Source organism: Pseudochaenichthys georgianus, chromosome 5 (assembly GCF_902827115.2).
Source record: "Pseudochaenichthys georgianus chromosome 5, fPseGeo1.2, whole genome shotgun sequence".
In the NCBI taxonomy this organism is placed as follows: Eukaryota; Metazoa; Chordata; class Actinopteri; order Perciformes; family Channichthyidae; genus Pseudochaenichthys; species Pseudochaenichthys georgianus.
In genome coordinates, this window is record NC_047507.1 from 2,312,874 (window position 1) to 2,332,170 (window position 19,297).

The 19,297-nt window shown below is 41.8% G+C and overlaps 1 protein-coding gene across 1 annotated transcript in view; it reads left to right on the forward strand.

The window, feature by feature from the left end:
• Positions 1 to 846: 846 nt before the first annotated feature.
• Positions 847 to 19,297, forward strand: part of LOC117447233 (delayed-rectifier potassium channel regulatory subunit KCNS2) — a 22,884-nt gene continuing 4,433 nt past the window's right edge. Inside the window, exons 1-7 of the mRNA XM_071203269.1 lie at positions 847 to 1,017; positions 1,434 to 1,567; positions 3,309 to 3,473; positions 3,784 to 3,948; positions 6,295 to 6,385; positions 9,221 to 9,382; positions 14,458 to 14,541. Of these exons, the coding sequence (XP_071059370.1) occupies positions 847 to 1,017; positions 1,434 to 1,567; positions 3,309 to 3,473; positions 3,784 to 3,948; positions 6,295 to 6,385; positions 9,221 to 9,382; positions 14,458 to 14,541 (972 nt within the window). The remainder of the gene's footprint in view (positions 1,018 to 1,433; positions 1,568 to 3,308; positions 3,474 to 3,783; positions 3,949 to 6,294; positions 6,386 to 9,220; positions 9,383 to 14,457; positions 14,542 to 19,297) is intronic.

Here is a 19,297-nt window from a genome sequence, read left to right on the forward strand (position 1 = left end):
GAAAATAGTGCCTTTGGTAGGGACTATTTTCACCGGTGGATTAATTCCAATGTAGGCGCTGTAGACAGTATTTGTGTCGGCAGGACGGTGTGTGTGGGAGTCAATATAAACTACAGTGTGTGTGTTCATGGTTATGAACAGTGGCTCATTGATGTGTTTTAACATCACTGGAGCTCTGTGGCAAACATGATACATCAGTCTGTCCGTCCCGGGAGAAGGATCCGTCTCTGTTGCTCTCCCCCGGGATTTATAACATTTTCCAGAATCAGAATCCCTTCATTAGTCCCACAGCAGGACATTGACAGTGCTACAGCAAAAAGTGCATAGCAGGTAAACAAGGCAAGCTATAATAAAGACTTAGCTAACTTATTAAATATAGAGAAGTGTAGCATACATGAGAAATAGAATCAAAATGAAGACAAATAAATACACATCCATGGCTAAAAACGAGTAGCGGCTATCTAAAAAGCAACAGCAAGTGACATAAGTAGCATATAAAGTGTATTTATATAGCACCTTCAAGGCAATTCAAAGTACTTTACAAGAATGAAAGACATTAAGAAACATATTATAAAATGGCATTTAAAAACACTCATTTAAAAGCAAAGATAAAAAACTTGAATAACAAATGTACATGAATGAAAGTTATTATGAAGACATTTAAAAAATAAATGTAATTGTGGGGTTTCTTTGGGAGTTTTCCCGTATTACTTTGATGGTTTAAGGACAGAGGGTGTTGTATTACATATTCTGTAAAGCCCCCTGAGACAAGTGTGTAATTGTTGGCTTCCTAAATGACATTTGAATGAGTGATTGACAACACGTTCTGCCCGTGTCAGCAGCACCATGGTGAAGGAGCGGCTGCCCAGCTGGGTCCTGCAGGACTCGGACGAGGCTCTGGTCCACGTGAACGTCGGGGGTCTGAAGAGGAGCCTCTGCTGCGACACTCTGAAGAAATTCCCCGACACCAGACTGGGAAAACTGCTGGCCTGTGACTCCGAGGAGGACATCCTGAAGGTGGGTCCATTACTGGGATCTGTCTTATCAACAATAGATCTGTGATAAAAGTGACTGTTATTTTGTGCATATGTATAAATGTGTCTTGATTGTGTATATATAGGATATACATATTTTGTATTCGGGATGGTGGGAAACGGTAGTTCGATCTCTCTCTCTGTACACACAGACTGAAAGATTGACAATAAAGTTGACTTTGACTTTAATGTCCCAAATCAAGTCAAAGTGAATGGAGTTGAATTAACTGGACTCTGAACTGGAATCTCTCTCTCTCTCTCTCTCTCTCTCTCTCTCTCTCTCTCTCTCTCTCTCTCTCTCTCTCTCTCTCTCTCTCTCTCTCTCTCTCTCTCTCTCTCTCTCTCTCTCTCTCTCTCTCTCTCTCTCTCTCTCTCTCTCTCTCTCTCTCTCTCCTGCAGGTGTGTGACGACTATGACGTGCAGCAGAAGGAGTTTTATTTCGACAGGAACCCCGGTCTGTTTCCTTACGTTCTGCACTTCTACCAGACGGGGAAACTTCACATCATGGAGGAGCTGTGTGTGTTCTCCTTCAGGTCAATTACACCAATTTCAGAAGTAGACAAATCAACTTTAATGAATACTTATCCCACAAAATGACTATTTCTATAGCAGGTCCTTTACTAACCTTGAACACTCTGTAAACCTGAATGCCTTACTGTACATGCATGATGAAGGATAACTGAGTAATGTCTGGATGAGTTAAAGGCTTTTTACAACAGCAAATCTATATCAAAACGTTCATTTAAAATCACAATTCTTGCACATCATCGTGTGTTCTCCTTCGGGTCTGCATCAGGTGCACATCTGCAAGAAAACTTTACAGCCATTTCAGAAGCAGACAAATCAACTTAACAGGGTCTTAATGAATACTTATCGCACAAAATGTGTACATTATGTCATTTAATACTTTAAGAAAACTTTCTTCAATGCCTTACATGCATGGTGAAATGTCTTGATGAGTCGAAGGGTTTTTACACAGTGTCACGGGGTGAACTCAGAGGCATGATTTACTTGCCATTGCAACCATCCCGATTTTCGCGGGAGACTCCCGATTTCATTGCCCTCTCCCGGTTTCCTCCCGGGATCACATTTCTCCCGATTTCTGACAAAATCAGATTTACTCACGACTGTTTCCACTCTGACTTTAATACAGCTACACCATTGTTTGGTTTCCATGGTAGCACGTCTCTTTAGTAGCGCGCGCAACTGAAAGTCTGAGAGGGGGAGGCAGATAGTCACAGAAAACTGAACAAGAATCGACAACTCGACCCCCCCCCCCCCCCCCGCGGTGGTTTTGAAATGCTCCCGATCTCTGAGGTCTCAAGGTTGGCAGGGATGGGCATGAACTCAAATGCACAACTCAGACTCAGACTCGGGTGGTATTCAAAAATAAAGACTTTACTGGAATTAACACAGTAACAAAACCAAGAAACACAAAATCACTCTTCCGAGGAAAATCTAAATGCAAAAATCGTGATCATGAGAAAACAGGATACGACCATAGAGCAGGCTTGAACGTGGTCATGAATAAGAAACGAACTGGCACTGGACCGGTGGGGACTAACACAATATATACACAAGGTGAGGGGAACAGGTGGAAACAATCAGGGCGGGGAAACCAATCACGAACACAGGAGACACATAGGGGCGGGGAGTTCTGAAACGAGAGGAGGAATACTTTTCACAATAAGACAGCGGGAACAAAGGGACATGACAAAACTAATATAAAGAATAGACTTTCATGATAAGTTTCCGAGACATGACACACAGCAAATCTATGGCAACACTTATATTTAAAATCACAACTCTTGTCGTGTAATCCAAGTTATATACCCAGCCCAGTACTCTCATACTTCACAAACACATGCATTTCACAAATACCTAATGACTTGAAACGTGTGTGCGAGCTCAAACTGTTTATGCAGAAGTGTTTTAAACAGTAAGTGTAGTGACCACGATATCCATTTGTTTTACTCTTTTGTCTGTGATTCCCTCGATGAATAGACGCTTGTTGTTGAGAGAAGAAATCAAATAAACATCCAGATGCGATTGAAAAGTAAAATATGCTTCTTTATTCACAAAAAAGCAGTGGAAAAAATGAATAAACGTTTTCAAACAAACTATTTCTCATTTAAACTGATATTTCAAATATTAAGGGCAAAATAATTTTTTTTAAAGGGATGTTTTTACATGTTTTTTTTATATTATTTGTCACGATTTAAAGACTCTAACCGGTGCTCACACTACCCTGATGTGTCTCGTGTTTCCCGGTAGTCAGGAGATCGAGTATTGGGGCATCAACGAGTTCTTCCTGGACTCCTGCTGCAGTTACCGTTTCCACGACAGGAAGCTGGAGAGCTCGCGGCACCACAGCTGGGACGAGGACAGCGACGTGAGCAGCGTGGACACGTCCGTGGACGAGATATCGGACCTCAACAGGTAGAAAGACTTCTTCAAACCTGTGAGTAGAGGATTAATCATGCAGACAGACTGTTAGAGAAATCTCACTGGTCCCCGGCTTGAGCTTCATTCTCAGGATCCATGTATTTGTGATCCTCTCCAGAATGGAAGTAGTCACATAGCTATCATATGCCTAAAACAGTCCTGATGGTCTTCTAGGTCATCACACATCCTGTCATGTACACAGCTACAGTTGGGATACCTTTGTTATCATGTTACTCTGATATTGGAAGAGTACATTCAGTATTTTCCCAACACAGACTCACATCCACCTCCTCCGTCCTCTCAGAGACATGAAGCGCTTCCAGGAGTTTCGGCACGGGAACATCAGGAAGTGTTTGTGGCTGACGTTGGAGAACCCGGGGTATTCGATCCCCAGCAAGATGTTCAGCCTGGTGTCCATCAGCGTGTTGCTCAGCTCCATCGCCATCATGTGCATCAACAGCATCCCCGAGGTGACACACTCTCAGTTTCCATCGGAGGGTTTAGGACTGTGTATTTTCAGAGGTGGGAAGTAGTGGAGTACAAATACTTCGTTACTGTACTAAAGTACATTTTTCTGGTATCAGTACCTTACTCCACTACATATTTTTCTGACAACCTTTTACTTTGACTTCTTACATTTTGAACCCAAATACCTGTACTTTCTACTTCTCACATGTTGAACACAAATACCTGTACTTTCTACTTCTTACATGTTGAACACAAATACCTGTACTTTCTACTTCTCACATGTTGAACTCAAATACCTGAACTTTCTACTTCTTACATGTTGAACTCAAATACCTGTACTTTCTACTTCTTACATGTTGAACACAAATACCTGTACTTTCTACTTCTTACATGTTGAACTCAAATACCTGTACTTTCTACTTCTTACATGTTGAACTCAAATACCTGTACTTTCTACTTCTTACATGTTGAACTCAAATACCTGTACTTTCTACTTCTCACATGTTGAACTCAAATACCTGAACTTTCTACTTCTTACATGTTGAACTCAAATACCTGTACTTTCTACTTCTTACATGTTGAACACAAATACCTGTACTTTCTACTTCTTACATGTTGAACTCAAATACCTGTACTTTCTACTTCTTACATGTTGAACTCAAATACCTGTACTTTCTACTTCTTACATGTTGAACTCAAATACCTGTACTTTCTACTTCTTACATGTTGAACTCAAATACCTGTACTTTCTACTTCTCACATGTTGAACTCAAATACCTGTACTTTCTACTTCTTACATGTTGAACACAAATACCTGTACTTTCTACTTCTCTCATTTCCCAAACAGCTGGTTCCTTTAGTCTGAATGTGTGTTGGTGCGTGCTCATTATTATTTAGAGTCATTGCGGGCCTATTGATTTGAACACGATCCGTGTATCCATCATTTCCTGGTCTTCTCTAAAGCCCCTGTCACACTGTCCCGAAATTGACACCCGATGGACACACGATAAAGGAAATGTTCAAATTCTCCTCTGATCGTAGCAACATCGGGCCATTCGTGAGGGCATCTTAAGCCATCGTATGACCGCCGGTGGAGTTTCTCAGGCTCCGGCAGCAACTTCGTGAGCGGCAACTTCGTAAGGCACTCGTGAGGGCATCTTGTCAAGTCGTGTCATCTTCGTGTTATCATCAGTGCATTCACACTCACTCTGATCGGGGCGAATGCCCGATGGCACCGAGGATAACAAGATGCCCTCACGATGGCCTTACGAAGGGCAAAATTGACACACGAATTCAACACGAAAATGAACCTTCGCAAGGTCCTTCGGCTGTTTTTTGGCATGCCAAAGATTTTGCCACCGCTCACGAAGTTGCTGCCGGAGCCCGAGAAACTCCGCCAGCGGTCATACGATGGCTTAAGATGCCCTCACGAATGGCCCGATGTTGCTACGATCACAGCCGAATTTGAACATTTCCTTTATCGTGTGTCCATCGGGTTGTTTTATTGCATAACAAAATCATGTAAACATATTATGTAAATAACCCAATTTGTGTTCTGTGAATCTAAAAAGGATATAATATATTATTTTGAAGGAGAGTTGACAGGAAGTTGTTGTTGCTATGGAAACAACAACATTACGGAGAAAACGTAATATCTTCTACATATAAAGACGGAGAAAGTAAAGAACAAAGTCTGAAGATATCAGTACAGTATCATAGTACTTCAACATAATTGTTTGTGTTACTTTCGTTGCAGTTGTATGTCTTAAATGTAATGTAAATGTTGCCTTTGTGTGTGGTTCGGGGCCATCTTCGTGTGAAATTCACAATTCAATATTCGTGTGTCCATCAGGTGTACATTTCGGGACAGTGTGACAAGGGCTTAAAGAAGAGGGACCAATGGAAACGTTGTCATGTTGCCGTTGTTCAGCATGGAAACATTCATTAGCTAACAATGACATTATTGTTCTATTAATATAAAGGGAGGTCAGGTACTCTTTAAAGCAGCTGCTAGCTATGGGTACTTTTTACTGAAGTACATTTTGAAGCCCATACTTCTTTACTTTTACTTTAACTTCACGTTTTTTTAATCAGTGTAACGTGTGCTTTCTGAGGATATATTATATCTGGGGTTCATCAATATGCAACGTCCATTTATCGGCTTAGAGGTCATTGAAAAAGACTCTTCTTCATTCTGCAGAACTTGCTTGAGAAACATCATGGATTTGAAAGTTTAAAGAGTTTAAAAGTTACCCATTAATAAAGGAGGACTCTGCTGGTATTTGGTGAAAAATAAGGTTATAAAAAGTAGAATTGTCATCTTAATAAATAACCTCCCACCTGTTATCTTCCAGACGTTTGAAGGTGAAGGGAAGTTGATCGACGACCCGACCTCACAGGCTCTGGAGGTTTTCTGCACCTGCTGGTTCACATTCGAGGTGAGGAGATTATAGAAATAAACAATGGTGCATACTGATACGATACAATTCCAAATAATACCATATGATACGATATATTACAAAGTGGTATTTGCATTCATCTGATTTTAAATAATATGATATGTTACTGTATGACACAATATGATATGTTCCTTAACCCTTCTCTTGCGTTAGGTCATACCCCCCTTCCCATGCTATTTTTGGTCAAAATTGACCGGTGTGTTTTGCACAGTGATATCTCTGGAACCCCTTATCCAATGTTGATGGTTGACATCTCATTTGAACAGTCAACGCAAGTAGAATCAAGGGATGACAGACAGAATGACACCAGGGGCCTATACTGCGAACCTGGTTCAACCTAACCTGGATATGTTTGAGTTAGCAGGTTGGCCTAATCCAAAACATACGCGCTCTCGCTAAACTGTACTACGACGCTGGTTATCAAGTGGATCGCTCAAGCCAGCCGTGTCCTATCTAGTTAGGTGCGCGTTCACATGAAAGGGGTGGTATCTGGAGCATTCGACCAATCACAAACATGGAGAAGCATACTGACAGCGCAGCGTCATACTTCCTGAATGAAAAGTGAACTTTAATACTAGTCAAAAATGAAGAAGTTAAACTTTAAACATCCATGACTTAAACACTTTATCCAGAATCAAAGCCTCAGAGCTGCACCTGCAAGGTGAATACAGCTGGTAACAGAAAAAGTGTTTGAATGCGTACATTAACAGGTTTATGATATCACTGCCCGTCTAAAACACGATCTGACTTCAATTACATTTGTCTCGAGTGTTTCGTCAACTTATGTGTTGCTTAAAATAATACTTCTGCATACAGTATGTGACACAGTGAGTGTTGCACGGCCAGATACGGCTCAGCTGACTCAGATAATAAAATATATGATACATTATGAAGTGATATGCCGCGGACTGTACTTAATGTACTCTGATCCGGTTACTTGTGTTGTGGCCGATATTTAAGTAAGCTTTCTTAACGCTAATGTTATAATAGTCAGATTGCTCTGAAGATGGGAGGTGATATTCTATTAATGTTCACGTTCACACAGTCGGTGATTCTTGCCGGCCGTCTTTCCTGCAACGGCAGCTTTTCTGTATTTCCTTTCTCCTGTAATATGACTTGATCGCTTTAAACTCCGCACACTGAGCTCTGATTGGTCAGCAGGCGGTGCTTTCACTGAGTTGAGCTCTTAGCCTGCAACCTAACCTGGTCCCGACCAGGTTAGCTGCTTAGCATATATTACCATGGAGATCTAGCCTGCTAAAAAGAGAACCAGCTTCGTAGGACCGGAAAGCCGGAGTTTTCCCTGAATTTAGCCGGCTAAGCGAAAATCCTGCTTCGCAGTATACCCCCCAGGGGTGAATTTCATATTATTTTTGGCAGTAAGTTCAAAGATAGTGCTTATTTTACATGACTGTATATTATAAAAATGCTTGCCATGTAGGCTGTGTTTACTGGAGATGGAAATGCTTTAGTTAGTGTTGTAGCTGAGATTCTTCCCGTTCCAATGATGTATGGATGTATTGATTTGATACAAGCAAGCCAGTGTTTCATGTCATGGTCCGGACCCACCGGTGGGCCCATCAAGTTCAGCATTCACTGTGATGAATATAAAATAAGACACTGATACTGTTTTCTTCAACTAACATTTGTTGAAAGAGAAATATACCATAACAGAACGTGTGTGTGTGTGTGTGTGTGTGTGTGTGTGTGTGTGTGTTCACGCACATAGTTGGCAATGCAAAATTGTGGAATGTCACCTCAGGCTCCTCTCCCTCAGGGGCCTCTATCTCAGGTGCCTCTCCCTCAGGGGCCTCTATCTCAGGTGCCTCTTCCTGGTCTGTTGTAGGCTCATAGTCTGGATAAGATAAGATACGATAGACTTTTATTAATCCCTCGTGGGCAAATTGTTTCTCTGCATTTGACCCATCCTAGTGTTAAGAGCAGTGTGCTGCCATTTTGAACGGCACCCGGGGAGCGTGTGGGGAACGGTGCCTTGCTCAGGGACACCTCGGTAGCACTTGGTTTTGCCAGGACTTGAACTGGTGACCTTCCAGTTGCCAGGCCAAGTCCCTATCTACTTCGCCACGACCACCCCTTATCGCTGTTGTCTTCCATTTCTGAGACATCTTCCTCTATCTCCTCTTCATCTGGTTCAATCTCCTCTTCATCTGGTTCAAAAATGTGTCCAGAGCCTCTCGTACAGAAAATCGCCTAATCGGTCGCCTGCTCATTGTGTCAATGAGTCAAATGTGAGCAAGGCACAAATATAACTGCTTGAGAGCCAGTAAGGGAGGCGCATTTAGCACGAGAAAGTGAGAGGTTTTTCTTTCTCGAGGGGCACAGAGCTCGCACCTGTGAGAAGGTATGATACATTGTATCATACAGTGTGAGAAAGGGAGAGGTTCCCGTAACGTGTGTGTGTGTGTATAGATGTTTTCCATCTGCAGGATGAACATAATAAACTCATACCCATTCATTTTCTATGGCAGTCAAATCTGACCGAAAACGTCAAGGGTGTTTCACTGTTGAATAAATCACTCAAAATGCAATGCAAGTGGTGATCATCAAGTGTGTGTTCAGAGGCCTAGTGTGGAGGATAACATACGGTATTGAGGCAATTGGATGAAAAACACAATATTTATGATTAAAATAAAAGTAATTCGGTCACTTTTGACCCGAAACGCAAGAGAAGGGTTAACGATATGATGAGATACGATACAACAAGATACGTTAGGATATTATATGCATAGTAATATCAGGTTATTATCGTATCAATGAAAGTAGAAAATCAGATCTGTTGTCTCCGTGTTTGAGGTGGTGATGCGGCTGCTGCTCGCTCCCAACAAGAGGAAGTTCTTCCACCAGCCTCTGAACATTATTGATCTGGTATCCGTGGCTCCGATCTACATCACGCTGCCTCTGGAGCTCCTGATGGGAGACGCGTCTGAGCAGGGAGACCTGGGGAGACTCATTCAGGTACACCTTATCATACTTTATAATGTACAAATAGTGTATGGATGTAACCTTTTAATGGGGAGACTCATACAGGTTTCTTTGTTTCTTTGTAATGCATGTAAACAAATTCAAAATTCAATTAATTGCTAAGCCGTTTTTCCCATACAAGAAAAGTGCAGATTTGCACATTCATAGACTTTGATATGAAACAAATGCAGGTAAAAGTACAGGATTGAATTAAGTGGAAGTATTATTAGCATGAAATGGAAATACTAAAGTACCTCGAATGTAATTCATTTGTGGTAATTCGTGCCCGATCAGTGATGTGCAACTAACTCATCATAGATGGAAGCTTAATGGCTCACTTCTGTGCTTCATGTAGCTAAGACTTACTATATTTCTTAACACTTTTTTCCCCCAAAATTACATTTGAACAAATCGTTAGACTCTGGCCCTAGACATCTCATCCTTTTGTATTTTCCCGAAAGAAATGTCTCATGTCCTTCACATAGAAATCAGTCCAAAGGTGGACAGAGAAAGCTGAGGAAGGTCCGAGTGTTTCTTACAAACAAACTTGAACAAATATTTCATTTCATTTCAAACCTTTATTTAGACAGATAGGTCCCTTGAGATCATGGATCTCTTTTACAAGGGAGACCTGCATCCATTTATTTCCACATGAAACATAAAAACAAACAATAGAGGACATCATATTTACATATTCACCAACACTTACAAACACCCATAGTGTCAGAAAGCATCTTGTGCAGACGTGCCTTAAAAACATTCAGAGAAATAAAATTGCTCAATTTCAATTTGGACTGTAGGCTGTTCCAAGCCACTGGGGCTGCGCACATAAAAGCCGTCTTACCTAAGACAGTCCTCACTCTTGGCACATCTAACAAGACTACATCATGCGATCTCAGACAATAGCTGCCCGCAACTTTCTGCTTTACCAGAGAACAGATGTAATACGGGAGTTTGCCCAACATAGCTTTATAAATAAAAGTGTACCAGTGACTGAGCCTCCGTACAGAGAGTGAGGGTAAACCTGCCTTGGTATACAGTGTACAGTGATGTGTAAGCGCTTTACAATTTGTGAAAAATCTCAGAGCACTGTGATACGCAGCATCTAACTTGACCAGGCAATTGGCAGGTGCATTCATATACAACAAATCCCCATAGTCCAGCACAGGTAAAAAGGTCACAGTGACTAGCCTTTTCCTGGCCTCAAGCGAGAAGCAGGACTTGTTCCTGTAGAAGAAACCTAGCCTAACCCTCAGTTTTTTAAGCAGGTTATTGACATGAAGTTTAAAAGAGAGACAATCATCAAGCCAGATACCCAGGTATTTGTAACAGGCAACAACTTCAAGTTTTGTTCCTTGCGTAGTTACAATATCTAAAACAGGCTCTGGTGTCTTTTTTGCTTTTAAAAGAGCATTACCTTGGTTTTATCCACATTTAAAATAAGCTTTAATTCAGAGAGCTGAGTCTGAATAGTGTTAAAAACAGCCTGTAATTTAACAACAGCCTCTTTAATGGAGGGACCTGCACAGTACATCACAGTATCATCTGCATAAAAATGTAAAGTAGCTTCATCCACATTTTCACCTACGCTGTTAATATATATGGAGAATAAAAGTGGTCCTAAAACAGAACCTTGTGGTACACCATTAGCAATGTTTAACCACTCAGAAGACAGTCCATCAAAATGAATACATTGGGACCTTTCAGAGAGGTAGTTCACAAACCACCCACTGCAAGGCTGGATAGGCCAATACTGAGTAGCCTCTGCTTTAAAATGCGATGATCAACGGTGTCAAACGCTTTGGAAAGGTCAATAAACAGAGCTGCACAACTCTGCTTATTATCTGAAATAGTAGTAATATCATTTACCACTTTCATTGTCGCAGTGATGGTGCTGTGTTTCCTTCTGAAGCCTGACTGATGTTTAGACAGGATATCATTTGTACATAAAAACTCCTTTACTTGTTCACTCACTAAGCGTTCGAGCACCTTAGCCAGAACTGACAATTTAGAGATTGGCCTATAGTTATTTAAAATAGTTGCCTCCCCTCCTTTCAGTAAAGGCAAGACATAAGCAGACTTCCATACTTTTGGAATTGTATTTGCGCTGAGGGAGAGGCTAAAAAGAGAAGTAAGAGGTGGAGCAATACAATCTTCAGCTATCTTTAAAAAGAAACAGTGACACGGAGGTAGCTCATTTGGGATATCACCAGTGGAAATCGATGTTATGGCTTTCCAACATTTCCTAGGATTATTCAAGTTTTCTGTGGTAACTGACAAATAGTACTTTGATTTAGCACTTTTTACTTGAGATGTGAAGCTATTTCTTAGCTGCCTAAAACGTAGCCATTCTACCTCTGAGCCTGATTTCCTAGCCTTAGCCCAAGCATTATTTCTCTCATGAAGGAGACTGGACAGCTCAGCAGAAAACCAGGGATTGTTTCGTCCCTTCACTCTAAATGTACGCAGAGGTGCATGTCTATCTATAATTTTCATAAAACCAAGATAAAAATAAGACCATGCAGTTTCTACATCAGCACACAAATTGATTTTACCCCAATCAAAATCAAACAGATCATGTAAAAAACCCTGCTCCACAAAGTGTTTTTTGTCTCTCTTTGTGATGATACGTGGTCTAACCTTTTGGACCTTAGTGTCCCTAATTGTGGCTACAACACAGTGGTCACTCACATCATTAGCAAATACTCCCACAGATGAGTATTTATGTGGAACATTTGTTAAAATTAGATCAATTAAGGAGGATTTATTTGGGGACTTAATATTTGGGCGAGTAGGACTGTCTATAATCTGGGTAAAATTCAATGAGGTACACAGGTTTTTAAAATCCTCTGACACAGACGTTAACCAGTCCCAATTAAAATCACCAAGCAGCACTATTTCCTTGTAGGAAAGTTGTGATAACAGTTTTGCCAATCACGATAAAGAGTCCTTGACAGCCGAGGGGGCCCTGTAGCAGCCCATCACCATGACCCGTTGACCCTTTGTTACCTCAATATTCACGGCTAAAAATTCTAGCTGTTTACTAACAGATTTGGAAACCATATTAGTTACACAAAACCTATTTTTCACATAAATGGCAACGCCACCACCTTTTTTAGGCGGTCAGTACGATATACACTGTAACCATTTATGTAAGTGTCAGAGGCCAAAATGGATTTATCTAGCCACGTTTCTGATAAGACAATGACATCAGCATCAGTCGAACTCGCCCAAATACGGACACAATCTAATTTAGGTAACAGACTACGCACATTTAAATGAATTAAACCTAGCCCAGATCTAGATAGAAAATCAGCAGGAGTAGCTATTTGACTAATACTGCTAGGTGGACCTGGATTTGGCTGTACATTTCCTGATAGTAACAACAATAAAAATACCAAGCACCTTTTCCTCTTAATCAACACACATACATTGTCAGCTGTTCTAGAGTCACCAGCAAACTTCGCGAAAATTAGATTAGAGTTTAAAAAACAATTCTGAAGGACCATCGTGGCAGGCATGTGAGAAAGACAAACATTTTCCGAAATGAATGTCCGCGACAGTGCAACCAGCAATTGTTTGTGCAACACCTCCGAAACTGTACAGGGGATGTCCACTGCGGGCGGCAGAACATACCCGAATCCAGTAGATCTTTCAGGATGACTAGCGATCTTCTCCTTGTCCAGCACAGCCAAGAAAAGGCACAGCAGAAACACGACACCCGCCATTCTCCCAGTCCAGCACAACAGTATCCACGCTGTTCCCGGAGCAAGAACCACGCCAGGACAGCAGCAAGAATCAGGCAGGGAGGCAGCAGCGTAGCAACTCTCCAGGTTTCTCCGCAGTATCTCAGATCAGGCCTTCGCACCCATAGAAGCAGAAACAGGCAGGAGCAGGCCTTCACACCGGAACCATGACAGGTGGATGGCACCAGAGCAGGCCTCCGATCCAGCAGAAAACGGGCCCACCTCCGTGACAATCCTCCTCCGCTCCCAGCACACGACAAGCGAACACGAGCGATGTCACACAGTCTGTCAGTGTGTGTCTCGTGTGACAATGTTGTGTGTGCACCCGCCTGAATATAATTCAATCAGGAGAGACTTAGTTGAAGTTGATAACATTTGTATTGCCGTGCGCAATAGTGTTTTCGGAGATTAGACCCCATTATACTGTGATGAATTATGGGGGAGGGGAAGCCGACTAAAAAGAGAAACCCCCCCAGGGTCTAGAGACACTGGTGGTGGTGAATACTAAGGGGAAATAAAATCCGGAGTGATGAGGGTTCTTCTGGGCTGTCCTGCCTTGGATCTGAACAGCTGGAGCTGGAGGAGGGTTGCATCAATTCTCCTGAACGATGCTGACGGGGAGAGAAGAGCGGATTTAAACGTTTTACCTGGTGTGCTGATTGGCTGTGGGAAATAAGACGCAGCCGATTGGTTTAGCTGGGTGAGTTGCGCCTTTTGCTAATTGAGAAGGGGGCGAGTGAGTGAGGGAGAATTGTGAATGAGAGCGTGGGAACCAGTCTTCCTGAAAGGATTTACGCTGAGCTTCATTTTAATTAAGTAGAAGTATTATTAGCAAGAAAGGGAAATACTCAAGTACCTCGAATGTGTACTTACTGTAAGTAGAGTTATTGACGTGCATTGCACCACTGTATATGTTCCACATTTAAAGATGTCACTATCATTCAAAAATAATATCATGTTTGCTCTTTTATTTACGGCACACGTACGTTCTTCTATATCACATATTTACTGTATTGCTCCTCTCAAAGGTTGATATGTGATGTAACTGTAACACACTGTGCTTGGTCTGATGTTAGCAAGTCATCTGAGCTGCTGAGGTTGTTGCATGTCCAGTTTTTAATTAATAAAGCCCAAAAAAAGATTAAATGGGCAATTTATATCTTGTAAATTTCAGAAATGCACGTAACGTAAGAGGAAATTCAGTGTCCATTATCTAGTAACCACCACCTGGGCTGCTGTTGTTTTTAAGGGTTTTTTGATGGTTAGAAAATGTAATAGAAAGCATGAATCTTGTCTCATCTCTTCCCTCGTGTCTCCTCTCAGGTGTTGAAGTTGATGACGGTCTTCAGGGTTTTGAAGTTGGCTCGACACTCGACAGGACTTCGGTCTCTGGGAGAGACACTCAGGGTGAGACGGACTGAATTATTTAACGTTTGACTTTCTGACTCGCAGCAGACCGACATGCAGTGACATTAAACCTCAGAGACCCTCAAGGAAGACAAAACATGATGCCATTGATTTTTTATTTTCTGTGTGACACTCTGGTCTGTTGACCTTTTCTGCAGACGCTTCAGATAAAGGGTGATGGAACGATGTAGGAGCGAGCTGGAAAACATTGTTGTTGGTTTTGGATTTATGAACACACTACAGGAAGTTGGAGAGTGAAATATAAACAAGCCAAATAGAAGTTTTACAAATGCGATTTGTTTTAAGTTGAAACATAGGAACACTAGTTCCTACGGCAACAAATGTTGATATTTAAGTTTGTATCACTGACTTTTTTTAACTATTGAATTCCTTTTTTGAGAAGGCACCTGAAATCTATACAAAACTGGACCAGAGTGCAGCATTCCCAAAAAAAACAAGCATCTTTCCCGGTCCAATCTTAAGACCATCATTGTGAAAATAATATTCACTTTTCAGCACTAGAAAATAAAAACAAGTACTGGTTTAAAGTACTTGGTAGAACTTCCAAAAAATCCTTCTTATTTGAGACACTTGTGAGTCCAGGGGCGGACTTGGACTAAAAATCAGCCCGGGAAACTTGACCGGCAGACCGGCCCACTTCGGTACCGGCCAGTCCGCCCCTGCTTGTGTACAGCTAGCAGCTAACCTCGGCTTAACCTAGGTTAGAGTTAGCCAAACGTAGGCTCAGCAGCTGGCTAAATGTAGCTTAATTTAGGTTATAGCTAGCTAGCTAAATGTAGCTTAATTTAGGTTACAGCTAGCTGGCTAAATGTAGCTTAATTTAGGTTACAGCTAGCTGGCTAAATGTAGCTTAATTTAGGTTACAGCTAGCTAGCTAAATGTAGCTTAATTTAGGTTACAGCTAGCTGGCTAAATGTAGCTTAATTTAGGTTACAGCTAGCTGGCTAAATGTAGCTTAATTTAGGTTACAGCTAGCTGGCTAAATGTAGCTTAATTTAGGTTACAGCTAGCTGGCTAAATGTAGCTTAATTTAGGTTACAGCTAGCTAGCTAGCTAAATGTAGCTTAATTTAGGTTACAGCTAGCTGGCTAAATGTAGCTTAATTTAGGTTACAGCTAGCTGGCTAAATGTAGCTTAATTTAGGTTACAGCTAGCTGGCTAACCTTAGCTTTACTCAGTTTCCAGTTGCTAGTTGTCAACCCCTGCCTTCCTGTTTAATAGAAAGTGATTTGTTGTAATTGTAGCCTACACGATAACATCAGTGATTGTACGATACAGATTTAAATGTTACATTCAATTTCTTCTTGCTCTTTCTTTTGCGGTTATTACCGATCAGTGCAACCCAACAGACATTGAAGTGTAATCGCTCCACTTCTTTGCTTTATGTTTGCATGTAGCTAAGAATCTTGCACTTTTCAACATTACATTTGAACTTACCGCTGTACCTAAATATCTCATCCATCTCCTCACAGCAAATTGAGAAAGATGGCTTGTGTTTAAGTGGCAATCATAGACTCTAAATACTTTTGAAAATGCGTTTACAAATGAACATGTTTTTACATACTGCTACGTATAGTACCTTTTGAAGAATACATTTTGCTTTCTTGGACAAATCGAAACTAAAAAGATGTCCCAATGTTTGCTCATCAGTACAGCAGAATGTTTTATGTTCAAGTCAAGCTTTTTAGACTATCTCTAACTGTACCTTTAAATATGGTTATCCAATCTTTATTTCAGACTCAAGGTCCATATCACAAAAAGACAAAACACTCATCAATAAATAAGATAAAAAGCTAAACACAAAACAGATAAAAACATAAAATCAGTCCAATCACAGCGAGCCACACATGCTCACCGTCTCGAGAGGCTGTTGCGCCAACGTCTCCAGATCATGGAAGAGAACCGGGTACAACTCTTCAGAGGGTTAATTAAAATCGAGATAACATGATTGTCCGAGTCTTCTAGGCGACACGTGAATCTGTACATTAACTTTCTTAAAAGTGCTTGACAAGTTGGTACCCCCAAGTTAACAAGCAGCTGGCTGGCACTGTGCCATCTCGGGACCCTCAGCAGCAACCGGAAAGCATCGTTGTATGCAACCTTTAGTTTGTGTATCCTTCTAGCCTTGTAGTTACTCCACAGGTGAGTCTTGTAGTTACTCCACAGGTGAGCCGTGTAGTTACTCCACAGGTGAGCCGTGTAGTTACTCCACAGGTGAGCCGTGTAGTTACTCCTCAGGTGAGCCTTTACTCCACAGGTGAGCCGTGTAGTTACTCCTCAGGTGAGCCTTTACTCCACAGGTGAGCCGTGTAGTTACTCCTCAGGTGAGCCGTGTAGTTACTCCTCAGGTGAGCCTTTACTCCACAGGTGAGCCTCGTAGTTACTCCACAGGTGAGCCTCGTAGTTACTCCACAGGTGAGCCGTGTAGTTACTCCACAGGTGAGCCTTGTAGTTACTCCACAGGTGAGCCTTTACTCCACAGGTGAGCCGTGTAGTTACTCCACAGGTGAGCCTTGTAGTTACTCCACAGGTGAGCCTTGTAGTTACTCCACAGGTGAGCCTTTACTCCACAGGTGAGTCTTGTAGTTTCTCCACAGGTGAGCCGTGTAGCATGGTGTACAGAAAGCTTTAAAAAGTGATACCTTGGCATCTACAGAGCACTTGTGAAACTTCCGCATTAACATGTTTGCCTTGGCGTACAGTTTGCAGCGTTGTCTATGGATGTCTTTGTCATCTGTGAGATCATCAGAGATATAATGACCAAGTTTCTTCATCTCACTGCACACAAGAAGAATGTTGCTACTGAGAATAAAATTAGGAAATACAGCCTTTTTATCCTCTTTACTTCTCACGAACATGATACTACTCTTCTTGGCGTTATACTTAATATTAAAATCAACGCCATACTGGGAACAAGTCCTCAGGAGCTGTTGTAAGCCAGCACTGCACGGGGAGAAGAGGATTAAGTCATCTGCGTACATGAGGTGGTTGACAACAGTAGCTCCGATGACGCAGCCAGTTTTACACAAGTTCAGGTTCCAGACAGATCATCCACAGATGAAACAACAAAGGAGATCAAACCCACCTTGCTTGACCCCATTACCAACATCAACATGTTCAGACACAGTATTGCCCCACTTCACCTCACAGTCTGATGTGCATACCAGAAGGCTAAGATCCTACTTGGGTTCCCCTCAACATAACTAAGTCATGTGTTGCTCCTCAGTTCTGAAAACAGGGATTGTCTGGAACAGGACTTTTCCTTTTGAGCATTAATTATTGATGGAAATCTTCCAGGACTGAACCGGTGGAGTTTTGTTGTGTGATGTTATTATCGTGTACGATGGGAAGCGTATCCGTTACAGCAGCAGAGGCTCACAGAGCAGCGTCTCCATTACATCCCAACGAGTCTCTCAGGAGCTCGTGTGTCCCTCTTCACCTCTCAACATGAGCTCCACTCGCATGAGCTGTCATGTGAAAAGATGAATTATGATTTTAGATCATTTGTTTTATGTTTCACTGGATTTGGATGCATTTATATTTACATTAAGATCCAAGCAGAACTTTAATAAAAGCTCCTGGTTCGTGAGCGGCATCAAAAGTGACACACTGAGGAATTATCGGTTTTCTTTACTGCATGTCAACTTCATTTTGTCAAAGGAGGTTTTTAAACACGATATTCAAAGTGTTCTCCTCCTCACAAACAAACACAGATTTACTCTGGAGGCAATTTAGGATTTAATACCGCCACTTCAGTCAGGAGAGATTTCCTTTGTTGTTTAAAGAACCTTTATTTACGCCTGCTCCATACGATGGAAATGTTAACAGTATTTCCCGATTAGACCCCGATCCTGGTATCGTATATCTTAAGGGGTGAGCATGATAGAACATTTGATGAGGAGGCGGGATGAAGAGGATGATGAAGATCTGGATTTGATGAGGAGGTGGGATGAAGAGGATGATGAAGATCTGGATTTGATGAGGAGGTGGGATGAAGAGGATGATGAAGATCTGGATTTGATGAGGAGGTGGGATGAAGAGGATGATGAAGATCTGGATTTGATGAGGAGGTGGGATGAAGAGGATGATGAAGATCTGGATTTGATGAGGAGGTGGGATGAAGAGGATGATGAAGATCTGGATTTGATGAGGAGAAGGGATGAAGAGGATGATGAAGATCTGGATTTGATGAGGAGGTGGGATGAAGACGATGATGAAGATCTGGATTTGATGAGGAGGTGGGATGAAGAGGATGATGAAGATCTGGATTTGATGAGGAGGTGGGATGAAGACGATGATGAAGATCTGGATTTGATGAGGAGGTGGGATGAAGATCTGGATTTGATGAGGAGGTGGGATGAAGAGGATGATGAAGATCTGGATTTGATGAGGAGAAGGGATGAAGATCTGGAATTGATGAGGAGGTGGGATGAAGAGGATGATGAAGATCTGGATTTGATGAGGAGGTGGGATAAAGAGGATGATGAAGATCTGGATTTGATGAGGAGGTGGGATGAAGAGGATGATGAAGATCTGGAATTGATGAGGAGGTGGGATGAAGAGGATGATGAAGATCTGGATTTGATGAGGAGGTGGGATAAAGAGGATGATGAAGATCTGGATTTGATGAGGAGGTGGGATGAAGAGGATGATGAAGATCTGGATTTGATGAGGAGGTGGGATGAAGAGGAGGATGATGAAGATCTGGATTTGATGAGGAGGTGGGAATGAAGAG